The sequence below is a fragment of the Cetorhinus maximus genome, chromosome 1 (genome assembly GCF_964194155.1).
Source record: "Cetorhinus maximus chromosome 1, sCetMax3.hap1.1, whole genome shotgun sequence".
Lineage (NCBI taxonomy): Eukaryota > Metazoa > Chordata > Chondrichthyes > Lamniformes > Cetorhinidae > Cetorhinus > Cetorhinus maximus.
In genome coordinates, this window is record NC_135879.1 from 117,325,065 (window position 1) to 117,342,937 (window position 17,873).

Below are 17,873 nucleotides of genomic sequence, written 5' to 3' on the forward strand. Positions count from 1 at the left end.
GACTAGAGGATGGGGAAGAAGGGATGGGGAAAGTGTTTCTTTTGGTAACTCTCACCTGTTAACAGTGGAAAGTCCGCTGTGGAGGGTTCGGTGTTGAAACATAAACTAAATTATTTGAAACGAAAACAGAAAATGCTGGGAAAACCTGTCGGGTCTGGCAACATCTGTGGAGGGAGAAACAGAGTTCACGCTTTTCTCTCTCCACAGATGCTGCCAGACCTGACGGGTATTTATTCCCAGCATTTTCTGTTATTCAATCTCAGATCTGCAGCATCCGCAGTATTAACCAAATCTTTGAACACTGCTCCTTGCAGACCATGGCTCCTCTTCGGGCTGAGCTGGAGGGCTCACGGAGCAGCTCTGGGACTGAAGAACTCGGGGATAACTTCAAGCCAGCAATGAACGGTGAGTAGTGCCCAAGCTCTGGTGTGCTGGCTACCTGCGGGCTCGCCGTTTCTGCTCTGCTTCACTCCTGATTTGATTCTCGCTCCTCTCTTCCTTTCTGATAGTTTCTTTATTTCAGGGTCCAGGGCTTATTCGACCATCACCCTGGTGGAGGAGGAGGAGCCGGAGGATCCCTGGGCATTGCCCAAACTCGAGGCAATTGGCATCAAGTGGTCAGGTACACATTCCCCAGTCCCCGCCTTCATGCTTTTATTCCTGGGAGTGTGTCCCCAGAAATAACTTTAACATGGATAATACATTTCCCTCTTGGCAGACCTGAGTACCGGGAAGAAAATCCGTCGTGTGCTGATAGCGGCGTCGAAAATCGCTTTACTACTTGGATTCCTCTACATGTTCGTTTGTTCACTGGACATCCTGAGCTCGGCATTCCAGCTTGTGGGAGGTGAGATCTTTGGGGGGTGGGGGGTCTTCTGAGTCTGGTTATGGGACGGGGCGCTAGCGCAGAAGAGCCCCATTCTCTTCTGTGTACTTGCCTTTGACCTTCCCCAGTCTTGCAACTCTCCATGAGATGAGACTTAATCCTTTTTTCTTTTTATGCCCCCCTCCCCTCTCTTCTGCAGGTAAAGCTGCTGGAGATATTTTCAAAGATAACGAGGTCCTCGCCAACCCTGTGGCTGGGCTGGTGATCGGAGTCTTGGTCACGGTTCTGGTGCAAAGTTCCAGCACCTCATCTTCCATCATTGTCAGCATGGTGTCCTCCGGCTGTAAGTACACGCTGCTCCTCCGCCCTAAGATTACCGCCGGCTCCAGAGGTTCGGCTTCCTCTCTGGGAGGCTTTGCAATGATTGAGATCTTCCTGTCCCCGTCCGCCTCTTCTCTTACCTTCGTGCCTGCTGTTGCTTTTCAGTGTTGGGAGTGCATTCTGCCATCCCCGTGATAATGGGAACGAACATCGGCACCTCCGTCACCAACACTATCGTGGCCCTGATGCAATCCGGAGACCGAAATGAATTCAGAAGGTGCGTTAACACGCCACCCATCTCCCTTTCAACTCCTTTCCCCAGCAGTAAAAATCCAGAACCTACAGGGACTGGGCAAAGCAGACTTGTAGGGCAGAAGGGTAAGGCCGTAAGAGCTAAATTATTTGATAGTAAACTAATTGGTTAAAAGAGGCGTTATTGATTTAAGGTGAAGCTTCGACTCTTATCTAGGCAGGAAGTCCCACCTCTGAGCTGCCAGAAAGGAATCGGAGGTTATTCTGAGAAGATGAGACGAAGTAGGGTGGAGTATAAACATCACCACAGATCATTTAGGCTAGATGGACTATTTCTGTGGTACCATAAAAACGATCCATTATCATTCTGTGTAAATGATTTAGATGAAGTAATTGTGTTCAAAATGTCCAAATTTATAGCTCAAACCAAACTGGGAGCAACAGCAAATGCTGAATGTCAAATTCAAAAAGATCTTCACAAGTTCAATTAGTGAGCAGAAAAATGGGTGATGCAATTTAATGTAGGGAAATTTAAGGTTCTCAGATTTGACAGAGTTAAGATTGATTTGGATATGTGTTAACTGGAAATGTACATGAGGTATCAGAATAGGAAAAAGACCATAGAACCAAAGAAAAGCTACGGTGCACAAAGAGGCCATTCAGCCCATTGTGTCTGCGTGGGCCATGAACAGAGGAAAAAGAAACTAGCCGCTCATTTTTAATCCTACTTTCCAGCTCCTGGTCTGTAGCCTTGCAGGTTACAGCACTTCATGTGCAGATCCAGGTATCTTTTTAATGAGTTGAGCATTTCAGCCTCAACTGTCAATCTAAGCAGTGAGTTCCAGACGCCCACCACCCTCTGGGTGAAAAAGTTTTTCCTCATGTCCCCTCGAATCCTTCTACCAATCACCTTAAATCTATGCTCCTGGTAATTGACCCCTTAGCTAGGGGAAACAGGTCTTTACTGTCTACCCTATCTCGGGCCCTCATAATTTTGTATACTTCAATTAGGTCACCCCTCAGTCTCCTCAGTTCTAAGGAAAATAAACCTAGCCTTTCTAATCTTTCCTCATAGCTGCAATTTTCAAGCCCTGGCAACATTCTTGTAAATCTCCTCTGCACTCTCTCCAGAGCAATTATGTCCTTCCTGTAATGTGGAGACCAGAACTTTACACAAAATTCTAGCTGTGGCCTAACCAGTGTTTTATACAGTTCCAACATTACGTCCCTGCTTTTGTATTCAATACCTCGTACAACAAATGAAAGCATTCGATATGCTTTCTTTACCACCTTACCCACCTATCCCGCCACCTTCAGGGACCTGTGGTCAGACTTTGGGGTTTTAGTGAGCAGGTCACTGTTAAAAAAGAAAACATTGTTGGCAGTATAACAAGGGTTATAAAATATAAATCCAGAAGGATAATTTCAAAATTGTATTTGAAAGTCCATCTCTTTCCTCTGCACAATGTACATTATCAGCAATAATCCCTCTCCTCTATGTCTGTAAACTCAGATATCCCCAGGCAGAGAGGAGAGAAAGTTCATCCTATAACATTTAAATTAATATTCCCATATATCCCAAACTGCAGCCACAAACAGATAAATAGTGTGACAATTTTTAATTTATTAACCAATGAGGAAGTAGTGCCTAAAATTGCCTTTTCCAAACCTCTAGGCCCACACAATTCAAACAGATAAACTAATAAGTAAGAATTTTAAATGCTATTAACACCAATCTACTGAAAATTGTTGGCTGGATTGTCAGGGATTGCTGGTAGTGTGTACCCAAAAAGCTATAGTTTGGACATCCTGCTCACATGTATAGTTACGATTATGAATGTGGTAACAATGTTTCTTTCCTTTCTAGAGCCTTTGCAGGTGCAACTGTGCATGATTTTTTTAATTGGCTCTCAGTGATCATCCTGCTACCAATTGAAGCAGCCTCTGGCTATCTATACTATCTCACCGGCGTTATTGTGAAATCATTTGATATCAAGAGTGGTGAAGATGCTCCAGATATGCTAAAAGTCATTACTGATCCCTTAACAAAACTTATTATACAGGTAAGCCGTTACAACATAATGATAGCATTCTTGCCTCTGAGTCAGAAGGTCACGTGTTAAAGCCCATTCTCGAAACCTGAACACATAGGCCAGGATTTTCCCCCCGTTGGGGGGGGAAGTTGAACTGCAGGCGCGCAGCCATTTTACGTGGGTGGGCCAATTAAGGCCCGCCCAGCGTGACATCAGCACGGAAGCGCTACGCACTCCTTGTGCGGGCAGGGGGGATTCCCTAAACCCGAGAGTGCGCTCTTTCGCACTCGGACCTACTGTAAAAAATATTAGAAATGGAAAAAAAAATTCCCTGACATGTCCCCTCATGTGATACTGTCACATGAGTTGGGACATGTCCACAACTTTTAAAAAAACTTTAATTAAATTTTTTGAAACTTACATGAAACCTCATCCCGCCCATGGATGCTTCATGCTTTTTCTAATGCCTGCCAGGGCTCCTGGCCTGCCCACCAACCTTTAGGTTGGACGGGCAGGTCCATTAATTAATTTAATGAGTTTGTCAATGACCTCAATTGGCCATTGACAGGTCAGCGGACGCACAGCTGATTTTGCTGAGCCCCCGCCTACCTGAAAATTTAAATGGGGCGCGGTGACGTCAGGAGTTCCGTCCAATGTCACCGCGCGTCATTTTACGCGTCAGCGAGCGAGTCCCCCCGCTCGCCGACGGGAAAATCCTGGCTATAAGCTAGGCTGAGGTTGCAGTGCAGAGCTGAAGGAGCACTGTAAAGTAACAGTCTTTTGGATGAGATGTTAAACTGTTTTTTTTTAATATACTTCTATGTGACTAATATCTAAGTTCTGTTTGATATCACGCTTCTCATTAGAGGTTTTGGAGTGAATCGTGAAATCATTAAAAAACCTTAAAGAAAACTTTGATTTTCCAAACATTGCTCTGTTCATAAAATTAATGACTCAAATGAGCAGGACAAATGTTTCTTGTGTGAATACAGGGAGTTATATAAAAAGGTGGTTTTGTGAAAAATTTTATTGTATATTTGGGGAGGAAGAGAGACTCTCTTTTTGGATTTAGCTGAATGAATTAAATTATATACTAATTACAGGCAAAATGGATGCTTCTAGAATAAAGCAGACAATTCCTTGTGGGGTTAAAACTATTTCAACATTAGCAAACAATTTATACATATAGGGTTTTGCAGTCTGCTTTCTGGGTTGCTTGACTCTAACTTTTGTTTCAAATCATCAAGGAGACTACACAGCATATACTACTTAGGGGTGCAGTAAACACCACTAATGCTTCAATGGTTTCACAAAGCTAAGCTTCAAAATTCTTGTTCTAGTCTATTGTAATTTCTTCAGTCCAGAACTCTGGTTCTTTCTCTTTGCTGATTATGTTTCCCTCTGCACTGAACTCACTCATGCTAACCATGATTAATCACTCTCCCAGCTAAAATCTTTGTAAGACCTTTACATGTAAACCTCCATAGTGAAATATGGAAAGTCAAGCATGCTGAATCGTTATTTTTAAGTTATCCTTGCTTAACTTCCACCTTTAGATCAAAAGAAAATTGGCATGAAAACTGGGAGGTAACATTAGAGAAGAATGCGAAAGTGCATAGAGAATTGGGAGGGACAGACAGTACTAAATTAGGAAATAGGTATCAGGTGGGATCAGAGTAAGAGGGAATGTAATGGGGTCTAATTTGGGTTACTATTCATGGATGTGAATGAGGTAAATAAGATTGGTGAGTTGCAGTGCAGATAGCCACATGGAAATGAAGGCCAGGATTTTGCGCTCGTCAGGTGGGCTTGGCGGGGGCAAATGGAAGCGGCTGGGAAGCCGCCCTCCACCCGTGATCGGGCCACGACTGCGATTTCATGCTGGCGGGCCAATTAAGGCCTGCCCAGCGTGAAACATGTGCTGCAGCACTCAGTGCTGCCTGTGTGGGGGTGTGGGAGGAGGGCAAGCGGGGAACTTCGCGCATGCGCGTGCAGGAAACGCAGGGACATATTAGAAATTAGTGTGAAAATTTTATTTTTAAGATTGAAACCTCATCCCGCCCGTGGATGAGGTTTTACAAAAAATGCAAAGGCCACTTGGCCTTTTTGGCTGCCTGCCAACCATAAGGTTGGACGGACAGCAAAAAATTTAAGTCAGTTAGATTTTTAATGGCCTTAATAGGCCTGTTAATTGTCGGCAGGCGCGCTGCCAACTCTTATGCGCGCCCGCCCGACAAGCAGAAAATTCTGCTCATAATGTTGTAGCAATAATCTAGAAAGAAAGGCAGGAATGGGTACTAGTTATTCCAGAATACAAGGTGTTCAGGAAGATAGGGAAGGAAAGAAAGGAAGAAGGATAACCGGACTGATTAAGGAGAATATTACTGTGCTGGAGAGAGAGGATGTCACAGATGGGCCAAGGATTTGGTTAGAGCTAAGAAACAATAGAGATACCATTACATTGCTAGATGTATTCTATGGGCCACCAGCTAGTGGGAAAGGTATAGAGGAAAAAATTTGCCAGGAAACTACAGGAAGGTACAAGAATTATAGAGTAGTTATAATGGGGGAATTTGGATAGTAATGAATGATAGGATAGTGTAAAGGGCAGAGGGGGTCAAGAGTTTCTAGAGTGTATTCTGGAGAAATTTCTATATCTGTATGTTTCCAGTTCAATGAAAAAGGAGGTGTTGCTGGATTTGCTCCTGGGGAATAAGATGGGTCAAGATCAGTCAGGGATCATTTAAGGGACAGTGATTTTTGTCAGGAAAGTTAGAGCTCATGAAATAAAAGGGACAGTAAGAGCATGGGTATGAAATTGGCTAAGTGGCAGGACATAGACCGGTGGTGAATAGTTTTTTTGGACTGGAAGAAGTTTTATAGTGGGTTTTCCTAGGCATCAGTGTGTGGACTCTTTCTTTTCTTTATATTTATTAACAGTCTAGATATGGGTCTACAGGGCACAATTTCAAAATTTGTAGATGACACAAAACTTGGAAGTATTGTGAACTATGAGGAGGATAATGTTAAACTTCAAAAAGACATGGACAAGCTTGTGAGATGGGCAGACAGGGAGCAAATGAAATTTAATGCAGGGAAGTGTGAGGTGATTCATTTTGTTAGGAAGAACATGAAGAGATAATATAAAATAAATGGTACAATTCTAAAGGAAGTGCAGGAGCAGAGGCATCTGGGATATACATACACAAACCATTGAAGGTGGCAGGCAGGTTAAGAGAGCAGTTAATAAGGTATGCAAGATCCTGGGCTTTAATTAAATAGGGACATAGAGTGCTAAAGCAAGGAGGTTCTGATAAACCTGTATAAAATACTGGTTCAGCCCCAGCTGGAATGTTATGTCTAGTTCTGGGCACCACACTTTAGGAAGGATATGAAGGCATTAGAGAGGGTCCAGAAAATATTCACAAGAATGGTTCCAGGGATGAGGAACTTCAGTTACCTAGATAGATTGGAGAAGATGGGGCTGCTGTCCTTGGAGAAGAGAAAGTTGAGAAGAGATTTGATAGTGGCTTCAAAATCATGAGGGGCTTGGTCAAGAGTAGCTAGATATGTTCCCACTGGTGGAAGAATTGATAACCATAGAGTACCAACTTAAGGTGTTAAGCAAAAGAAGAAATGCCACATGAGAAAAACCTTTTTCCACACAGGTGGTTAGGATGCATTTGAGAAGGCACTGCCTGAGAGTGTGGTGAAGGCATATTCAATTGTGGCTTTTAAAAGAGAATTAGATAATTAGCTGAAGAGAAAAAAAATTTGCAGAGCTACATGGAAAAGGCAGGGGAGCGGGACTAAGTGAGTTGCTCTTGCAGTGGTCCAGCACAGACACAACAGGCTGAATGGCTACTTTCTGTGCTGGAATTATTCTATAATTCTATACTGTGTGAAGCACTGTAAACTCTATAGTCAAAGGTTGGACACAGTAGCTGAAGTGGTTATTATACTAAGGCAGAGGCCTGAACTTCCCTCTCCAAGTCTCTCCCCCTTTAAGATGCTCCTTTGAACCTACCAATTCGAGAAAACTTTTGACTTAATCTAATAACTCTTTTATGTGGCTCAGTATCAAATTCTGTTTGATAAAACTCGTGTAAAGCCCTCGGGACATTTTGCGATGTTAAAGGCACTATTGTTGTTGTTGTAGTAATAACAAGATTTCAGATCTTACCTGGCAGTTTGAGAATTTCAATTCAAATTTTAAAAATTTGGGGCAGGATTTTGAGTTCAGCGTGCGGGCGCGGTGGACAGGCCTGGGAGCAGCCAGGAAATGGGCTGCTGCCCGCGACTGGCACCCAACCGCGATTTCACGCTAGCTGGCCAATTAACGGCCAGCCAACATGAAAGACGCACTGAAATGCTCAGCGCTGCCAGGGTGGGTCGGGAGGAGGGCGAGTGCTGAAGTCAGCGTGGGTGCAGGGGAATGCTCACAGAAAGCTCCCTGAAGTCAGAGAGTTGCCTCAGGGAGCTGAAGAATTCAAAAGCCATAAATAGATTTTCAAATGCCGAAAAAAATTTCCCTGCATCAGGGATCAGTCACCTGAATATATGGCTGGTGTAAATTCTGTTCAAACATTTTTATTTTAAAAAAATTAACATTGGAAACCTCATCCCGCCCTTGGATGAGGTTTCCTCAAAAAGATAAAGGCTGCCTGGTCGATTTGCCTGTTTGCGAACCGTAACGTTGGACGGGCAATGAAAGATCACCATTGATTACTACATTAATGACCTTAATGGGCCTGTTAATTGTTGGCAGGCGCGCTGCCAATTCTCACACATACCCGCCCACCGAAATATCACACGAGTGCGCCATGACGTCGGGATGTTCGCTTGACATCATCGCGCGCTATTTCGCGCAGAGCGGGTCGGGCACGCACCCCAACGCCAAATGAAAAGTTCTGCCCCTAGATATAAAAATAATGGATACCAGTATTGATGACCATGAAATTGCTGGTTTTCTAATGTGCTTTTAGCTAGGAAACCTGGTGCTCTTACCCGATCTGGCCCATATGTGACACCAGTCCCACATCAAGGTGGTTGACTCTTAACTGCCCAAGCAAGACATTCAGTTGTACAAAAACTGCATTTCTCAAAGGCATCTAGGTATGGCTAATAACTGTCAGCCTTGCTAACAATGCGCTCATTCCAAGAATAATTCGTTAAAAATCCAGTAAATTCATCAACATTGAGATTTAAACAAAAATTCATGCAATGCTTCTGTCTTGATTATATGTTTAAATTAGTAAAAATTATTTCATTTCAGCTGGATAAATCTGTAATAAACAATATAGCAACAGGAAATCCAGTAGCAACAAACCAAAGCCTTGTTAAGGAATGGTGCAAGACCACATCTAGTATGGTAAGTGAACAAATGTAGATAAACTGGTGTAGACTATAATTAATGACCAACAGTGATGAAAAGCTGCCAATTTTGTTCAGTTGAGTACATCAGTTTCTACAAGCATAATCAAGAAATTGGCAACAATTTATTATTAAGAGGAGCTGCCCAAATGGTGCAGCAGGTCACAGGGACAGCTTCAAAGAAGCTGCAGCGACTGTTACTCTAGCCTAAAATTAGTAGACTTGGGTGTGGGAGAAGAATTTGGGACAGAACCTGTCACTGTCCCTATCTGGCTGCTCTAAGAAATTCTGAGCATAGTGGAGAGCAGGAGTGGTTGAGGGGGATATGATGTCTTATTTGGTGATAGGACTAGTGAGGTACAAAACTTCTTCCCTAGGAATCCTACCATTGCTGTCCAATTTACACCAAATGATGGAAAGCACGCTTGCATGAAGCAGGTGTACTTGACATACTATAGCTGTACATGGGCCGACATATCATATCTAATGTCCAACAACTGATTGCAATGCTCAATTGCTCTTAGGAATGCAGCAGTTTTAGATTTTGGTGACTTGTGCTGGCTCAGCTTGTGCCTCCCGTTCCTCAGCCAGTTGCTGGTCTGACATTCTCGTGCTCCCGCAAGGTTAGTGGTCTGTTGTGTAATTAATGGTGTGGGTGCTGCCTCTTTTATTCAAATGACTTTGTCCCTGAGACTTTGAACAGGGTCTTCAACAGAGCAGACAAATGACTCGTCCCATGAACCTCTGGTGGTGCAGCTCTTGGATTAGAATTTTCCCAACCCACATAGTTTTGTTGCGAGTTTGGAACAGTCACACATCCACTCACCACCAACCTTAAAATATCCAATTTAACAGATTAAGCAACAATGAATGATAGTTGTCTGTGAAGCAAACCATAAAGTGACACTGAACCATATAGATATACAAGCTGGTGGATTAAGTAATTTGAGATTTTTTTTGTTTTTTAAAATGAAAAACTATCGGTTGTAATGGTTTGTTTTATTTATACCAAGTAAAGGATTGAATTCGTGTTGAAGCTTTCAAAAACTATTGCCTGCTCAAACTATGTAATGGTGGGAGGTAAAAGTTAGTGTAGGTCCTGCAACAGTGAAGGCCCTTGGATAAAGAAACCCAGCGGTGTCAAGAGAAATAAATTGACTCAAGAAAAAACATAGGTTGAAAACAATGTGGAAGCAGGAGTGAAAAAAAATTAGATAAAAGGGTCAATGTAAAAAGGCCAAGCAGGAAACTGAGAAAGAAGCGAATACTTTGATTATATACAAGATCTTGATAATGCACATAGAAAATAGAAGGAAACAATAATTAAAATGGAGGAAGCAACACCTACTTGCATTTCCAAAGCACCTTTAACATAGTAAAACGTCCCAAAGCCCTTCACAGGAGCATTATCAAACAAAATTTGAAACCAAGCCACAGAATGAGATAATAGGGCAGATAACCAAAAGCTAGATTAAATAGGGTGGTTTTAAGAAGCATCTTAAAGAGGAAAGAGAGATAAAGAAGTGGAGTGGAATTCCAGAAATTAGATCCTAGACAGTTGAAAAAACAATCACCAATTTTGGTGGAGCAATTAAAATCAGGGCGCTCAAGAGGTCAGAATTGGAGGAACACAGAGATCAAGAGAGAATATTGTGCTGTGATATGCATCAATGTATAACTATGAGTTTGATACTCATGAGTTAATTGACAAAATGACCATTTCTCATTTTGTACTTATATTTTGTTTATAGTTATAATGTGCTGTAAATACATTTTCAAAATTATATTTGGTTAAATGATAAACTGACAAAGTTCAGTGAAACATCCAGTAAAGCACAGCAATATATAAATTAATATTAAGGAGTATGTGGGGGCTGGTTAGCTCAGTTGGTTAGATGACTAGCATGTGATTCACAATAATGCCAACATCATGGGCTCAATTCCTGTTCTGGCTGATCTAGACATGGGATCTGCCTACTTACCCTGTCCCTGAAGTGGAAGGCAGTGGTAAACCACCACTTACAAAAGCTGCCAAAAAAAATAGCTCAGGATGAAGCGTCAAAAGACAATGAGCCAAGGACCTGCCTTTGAGCAGAGCACACATGGAATTAGGTAGCATACTGTTCTTAGTTTAGTTGACAAAATTATTTTGCAGGTCAGTTACAATTTGACAATGCTGATGGGGTTTGTGTTCAGTTTCAGATAATGTTAGTTTGCAAAGAACATACTGATTTTACATAATACTCTCTTTGTCTTACAGGAAGAGAAAAATGTGACTGTCCCCAGTTATCTTAATTGCACATCACCTGAATTTTGCTGGGCTGATGACAACAACACGTGGACTCTGAAAAATGTATCACAAACAATAAACCTTGAAAAATGTAAGTCAATAATCAATTGCTTTTATATTATTTAAGAAAGCATATACCTTTATCAACAAACCAATTGAATGCATCTTGATTATTTGAAAGTGAACAGCTTCAGAACTGACTTGTGCTTGCAACAAGTGAACATATATACTCATTCAGTATAATATAACAACACTGGGCTAGAGTGAAATACTGTGGGTGGAACTTAATCCAGTCTGCCACAGCAGGAAACATCGGCCAAGCCCACTTAGCCACTCGTCAGTCTCCCAGCAGAAGGAAAACCTCCCGTGATTAAGTCGGAGGCGGGAAGAGCCCCATGCAGGGAACTCGCCCGCTCGTGGCAGGATGTCAGTTAGGCTCATTAGTGAGCCAATTGACACCAATGATTGCTGAGCCCACCAGAATTTAGCGGTGGCTCACAGATTAAATGTGAGTTGCACGGCTTTCCTGTGCTTCCCGAGGGCAGCCAGCAAACCCTGTCAGGTTTGCCAGCGGCATACTGGGGGTGGTGGGATTCCCCCGTGAGCCATTCTGTGGATCCGACATTGGGAAGTGGGGGCGCACTGAAAGCCACCCCTCTCCCCCACACTTGCCTCTTACAACTGCCCACCAGGGTCCTAAGCTGCAGGGAAGACCTTACGCTGGCCAGTGCATGAAATTTGATTGGGCTGTTCCACGGAAGTGATGCAGGTTTCCTATTAGTTCTCCAACTGATGGGTGGGACCCGCATTGGGAACATTAAATTCTACCCTGCAAATTAAGGTACTCTTTAATGTCTACTTCTTTGACCAAGCTTTTGTTTACATAACTTAATTTTCCTTCTTTGGCTTAGTGTCAATTCTCATCTGATTAGACTCCTTTGAATCATCTTGGGACATTGTGCAATGTTAAAGGCACCATTTCAATGCAAGTTACAGATCTATGTACCATATTTGTCATATAGTTAATGATGTATCAAATTGTGGAATTCATACACTTATAATGCTGGACATTAGGCCATTTGGAAACATGAGTTATTTATTTTTTCGTGATATATTAACTCAGGCATTACGTATAATGTTTCCGATTTACTTCTTTTGTTTTAGGTAATCATCTATTTGTGAATTCAACATTGTCTGATTTAGGGATTGGTCTCATCCTCCTTGCAGCCTCTTTGATTATCCTGTGTACCTGCTTGATACTTATTGTCAAACTTCTCAATTCCATGTTAAAGGGACAAGTTGCTACAGTTATCAAAAAAATTATTAACACTGGTAAGTGGAAAAACTTATTTCAAATCACAAATGCAGATGTGCATAGTGTGGGATAAATTAATGTTAACCCACACTTTCCGGTTACATAATATATGGATTTCTCTCCTCCTTCATTTGCTGCCCTAGCAGTTCTAAACATGCTGAATTTAAATAATTTGTTACATGTTTTCACTGTGAGACACATTGACATTGTAAATTCTATGAAATCTAAGCACACGTGAACATTGTGGGTGTTTTGGTAAAAGGTATCTTTTCGACTTGGCAGATTATGGGAAGAAGAGGCAAATTCCTCAGTGTTAATGCATGGCAGCCTATAATCTTAAAGTGATTTTTTTACAATAGTTATCTAGAATTATGAATAATAGAGCTAACATTTGTGACTAATTAATAAAACACATTGGGTAATTTTCTTTTAGTGTTACCATTAAGTACGAATTTATATATTTAAAAAAGCACCAGGACAATTGGGGTAATTTTCAATTATTTTACCTGTCCTGGACAGTAATCTGGTGGACTAAGTTGCTGCCATTTAGAGATCCTGTCCGGTTTTGATTCCATTGAATATTTGCCTTTATTAGCCGAGGCATAGAATATAAGAGCAGGGAGGTTATGTTGGAACTGTAGGAAGAATGTGATTGCACTAGAGAGGGAGCAGAGGAGATTCACCAGGATGTTGCCTGGGCTGGAGCGTTTCAGCTATGAAGAGAGACTGGATAGGCCAGGGTTGTTTTCCTTAGAGCAGAGAAGGCTGAGGGGGGACCTGATAGAGGTATACAAAATTATGGGGGGCATAGATAGATTGGGTAGATAGGAAGAAATTTTTCCCCTTAGCGGAGGTGTCAATAACCAGGGGGGATAGATTTAAGGTAAGGGGCAGGAGGTTTAGTGGGGGTTTGGGGAAAAGCTTTTTTCACCCAGAGGGTGGTTGGAATCTGGAACAAACTGCCTGAGGGGATGGTAGAGGCAGGAACCCTCACAGCTTTTAAGAAGTATTTAGATGAGCACTTGAAATGCCATAGCATACAGGGCTATGGACAAGTGCTGGAAAATGGGATTAGAATAGGTGCTTGACGGCCGGCACAGACGCGATGGGATGGAGGGCCTGTTTCTGTGCTGTAAAACTCTATGAAAATCGGGGGCACATTCTATAAAGGATGGGCAATCTACTCTGCCAGCTAACTGTTCAAATGACATACCTGAAAATTGTCCCAATTGTTTTGGTGATTTTTAAAAAATTATATATTAATTTGTACTTATGGTAGCACTCCTATATAAACAGTCATTCTCTGTGTTATCAACAGTTATCTACCAGTTATTCTCCATATGGCAGTTAGAATTCTGCAGTCATTTAGATAAATCTGTTCCTTCTTTAACAAGTATGTTATAAATGATATTTAACAATCTGGATCAAAATATTTTCATGGTTTTATTGCACAATTTTTCATACTAATCATAAGAAAATGCGTCATTAATAGGAAAAATCTGATCTTGACCAGAGACTACTGTGGTGATAAAAATATAATTTTACTACATTTAATATTATAAATTGTATATGTTATGAACAAAGACAATTACTAATGCAGGGGGAGCTTAACTGTTGTTTTATAGTTGTATAATTTAATTAATTTCTTGTAAATTTGGCATTTAAACATGTGAATATATATAGTAGAGCTCAGTGTGGTCCAATGTACATGTAACAATATCAATAGTTTGTGATATATTTGTTACTTAAGAACCATTTGAGTGTGGGTGTAGCCAAATTTTTGAAGAGTTCTTGTTTATTTATACTCTAATCCTTTTGCAGATTTCCGATATCCATTTGGATGGTTAACTGGATATATAGCTATTGCAGTGGGTGCTGGAATGACTTTTATTGTTCAAAGCAGTTCTATTTTTACCTCGGCTCTTACTCCATTAGTGGGTAAGTTTAAGGAATACATTTTCATCTGAAAATATAGTAGTTATAGTTCAAATATTATTTTACTCATTTTTTTTGGATTTTCTGGCAGGAATTGGTGTGATAAGTGTCGAGCGAGTCTACCCTCTCACATTGGGTTCCAATATAGGTACAACCACAACAGCTATTATAGCTGCTCTTGCTAGTCCAGGAGAAACTTTAGCTAACTCTTTGCAGGTGAGTAATTAAACAGAGCAATCAGTTTAATTATGTATAATTTTACATGTGGCGCGGTGGTGTAGCAGCAGCAGCTATTGAACTAGTAATCCAGAGGCCTAACTAATAATCCAGGGAATATAACTACCATGGCGGGAATTAAAGTTAAAGAATTCTAATTTAGTTTTTAAAACATCTGGTATCAGCAAAAGTGACTGAACAAAGCTAACCAAACCATTTAAGAAAGGAAACATGCTATCCTCATCTGGTCTGGCCTAGATGTGATTCGAGTAAGATACTCTTAACTGCTCTGTGAAGTGGCCTAACAAGCTACTGAACTGTTCAAGAAGGCAGTCCACCACCATCTTCTCAGTGCAACGAAGGGTCGGAGAATAAATGTGAGTCCATCTTCTGAGAATGAATTTAAAAGGTCATCAGCCAAGCTATTTTTTACTTTTTACTATCTTTTAAAGATAGAAATAGTTTTTCATCTGCAATTTCCTCTCTTATACTTCCTTTTCCAAATGTGGTAACTAATAGTAAGGAACAGCTACAATCTCTTGTTCAAGTGTTCATCCTTTCATGTGTGAATTTGGTCACAGGGACAATCAGAGCTAATGCAATCCTGTTTTCACCCATCATTCATTTAATGTTTTCCCAGATAAGTTGAATGTACAGTGATCAAACACAGTAATCTTGGTTGATTTCCTCCCCTACTCTAGGGTTGCTGAGGTCACCTGTAGCAGCTTCAGGTGCCACTCCTCTAAGATCAGTTAACCATATTCAAAATTAACAAAGGGCCTAGATAGAGGAAATAGGGATTAACTGTTTATACACAGGGCTGAGCCTGAGATAGTGGTAGAAGCTGATTCAATAATAACTTCTAAAAGGGAACTGGTTAAATACATGAAAATGAGAAATTTGCAGGGCTATGTTGGAAGAGCAGAGAAGTGGGCCTAATTAGATAGCTTTCAAAAATCCAGCACAGGCATTATAGGCCAAATGGCTTCCCTTCTACATTAAGGTTCTATGGTTTTATACAAACAAGTAATCAAAGCAAGCATCTCTCTATTCCATATAGCTCTGTAGTGCGTAACTTTTTTATTTGTTCATGGGATATGGGCGTCGCTGGCTGGACAAGCATTTATTGCCCATCCCTAATTGTCCTTGAGGAGGTGAGCCGCCTTCTTGAACCGCTGCAGTCCATGTGGTGTAGGTACACCCACAGTGCTGTTAGGGCAGGAGTTCCAGGATTTTGACCCAGTGACAGTGAAGGAACAGTGATATATTTCCAAGTCAGGATGATGAGAGACTTGGATGGGAACTTCCAGGTGGTTGGGGGGCGGTTCCCTGATCGGGAGTGCGCTCTTTCGCACATGCGCGTGAAAGAATGCAGAAACCTCCCTGAGGCACAGAGTTGCCTCAGCGATTAGTTTAAAGTTTTTAAAGTTTAATAAAGGAGAAAAAAAATCTTTATACCATGTCCCCTCACGTGAAACTGTGACATGAAACTCATGAGCTGGGACATGTGTATTAATTTTATTAAAAATTTTTCCAAGATTTCAAAAACATTCATGAAACTTCATCCCGCCTGTGGATGAGGTTCCATGAAAAATGCAAAGGCTGCCTGGGCTCTTTGCCTGCCCACCAACCTTAAGGTTGGATGGGCAGTGCTCTCAATAGGGTTAATTAGTTAATTTAATGGTCTTAACAGGCCTTTGACAGTTCAGTGGGCGCGCAGCCGACTCGGCTGCATACCCGCCGAACTGAAAATCTAAATGACGCATGGCAGCATCGGGACACATGCCCAAAGTGGGGCCCACTTGCCAAGCTGAAAATTCTCCCCAGAGAGTTGGGATAGGGGGGGCATTTTCGGGATAGCAACCTGTAACTAGTGGAATGCCACAGGGATCAGTGCTGGGGCATCAATTATTTACAATATATATTAATGACTTAGATGAGGAAAGTGAATGTTTGTGGACGACACAAAAATAGACAGGAAGGCAAGTGGTGAGGATGACACAAAGAGTCTACAGAAGGTTATAGACAAGCTAAGTGAGTGGGCAAAAACTTGGCAGATGGAATATAATGTGGGAAAATATGAGGTTATTCACTATGGCAGGAAGAATAGAGGGGTAGTCAATCTGTGGAATTCTTTACTGCAGACGGCTGTAGAGACTGGGTTGTTAAGCATATTCAAGGCTGAGATGGACAGATTTTTAATCAGTAAGGAATCGAGGGGTATGAGAAAAGACAGGAAAACAGAGTTGAGGATTATTAGATCTGCCATGATCTCATTGAATGGCAGAGCAGAATTGGTGGGCCAAATGGTCTACTTCTGCTCCTACATCTTATGGTCTTATGGTAATGATAAAAAAAGTATATTTTAAATGTTTTATTTTTAAGGTTTCAAAATAGTACATTAATATTCTATTTTGTATCTTTGCAGATTGCTTTATGCCATTTCTTTTTCAATATTTCTGGAATCATCCTTTGGTACCCCATACCATTCATGCGGGTTCCAATTCGCCTAGCTAAAGCACTGGGGACTCAAACTTCCAAGTACAGGTGGTTTGCAATCGTCTACCTGATTCTGTGTTTCATACTGCTCCCTCTAATTGTATTTGGGCTGTCAGTTGCTGGTTGGCAGGTTCTGGCTGGAGTAGGTATTCCTATCTTAATTATTATAATCATCATAATTGTTATCAACATCATGCAAGCAAAGTGTCCAAGGTTCTTGCCAAAGATACTACAATCCTGGGACTTCCTTCCCATTTGGATGCATTCCCTGTCACCCTGGGACAGAATAATGCAGCGTGTTACACTATGTTGTTCCACTAGGTGCTTTAGAAAGTGTAAGTGTTGCAAGACTGATAATGAATGTGGTGACAGAAGGGAAGAACAAACCAAATCCATTGAGGTTTATGAAAATCCAGTAATCCTAGAGAATGAAAAACAAGATATTAAGACATTTCCCATTGTAGAAAATGAAACAAAAGTTAATTCAACAATTATGTAGAAGCAGAACTAATGGAAAGAACAGCTAAAATATGCCTTTGCAAAGTAGTGCAATATTTTTTAAGGATTAACTTGTATCAGTTTCTATAGCTTCTGGTTTCCTGAATAGATTCCTGAAGAGATTCCTTCAACAGTTTATCCTGTGCTGCATTCATGAAATTTGTATTCAATCGTTGCCCTCAAGTGCAAGTTATAATATGTGAACAAAAGTATAAATTGGTATAAGTACTATTTTAAAATGCAGCATATTTTTTAAAATTAGCACAATAATGTATACCTTTATCCTGTGCACTCTGAAAAGTAGTCTCACAGACA

General features: G+C 41.2%; 1 protein-coding gene across 1 annotated transcript; it reads left to right on the forward strand.

Moving 5' to 3' along the window:
• The first annotated feature begins 237 nt into the window (after positions 1-237).
• On the forward strand, positions 238-17,603 carry LOC144687298 (sodium-dependent phosphate transport protein 2B-like). Its single transcript, XM_078553233.1, has 12 exons — positions 238-405; positions 524-622; positions 719-847; positions 1,026-1,169; positions 1,313-1,424; positions 3,267-3,462; positions 8,708-8,803; positions 11,066-11,186; positions 12,260-12,427; positions 14,232-14,348; positions 14,437-14,561; positions 16,990-17,603. Exons 1-12 carry the CDS (start codon positions 318-320, stop codon positions 17,557-17,559), a joined length of 1,965 nt encoding a protein of 654 aa, XP_078409359.1. The 5' UTR covers positions 238-317; the 3' UTR covers positions 17,560-17,603.
• The last annotated feature ends 270 nt before the right edge of the window (positions 17,604-17,873 follow it).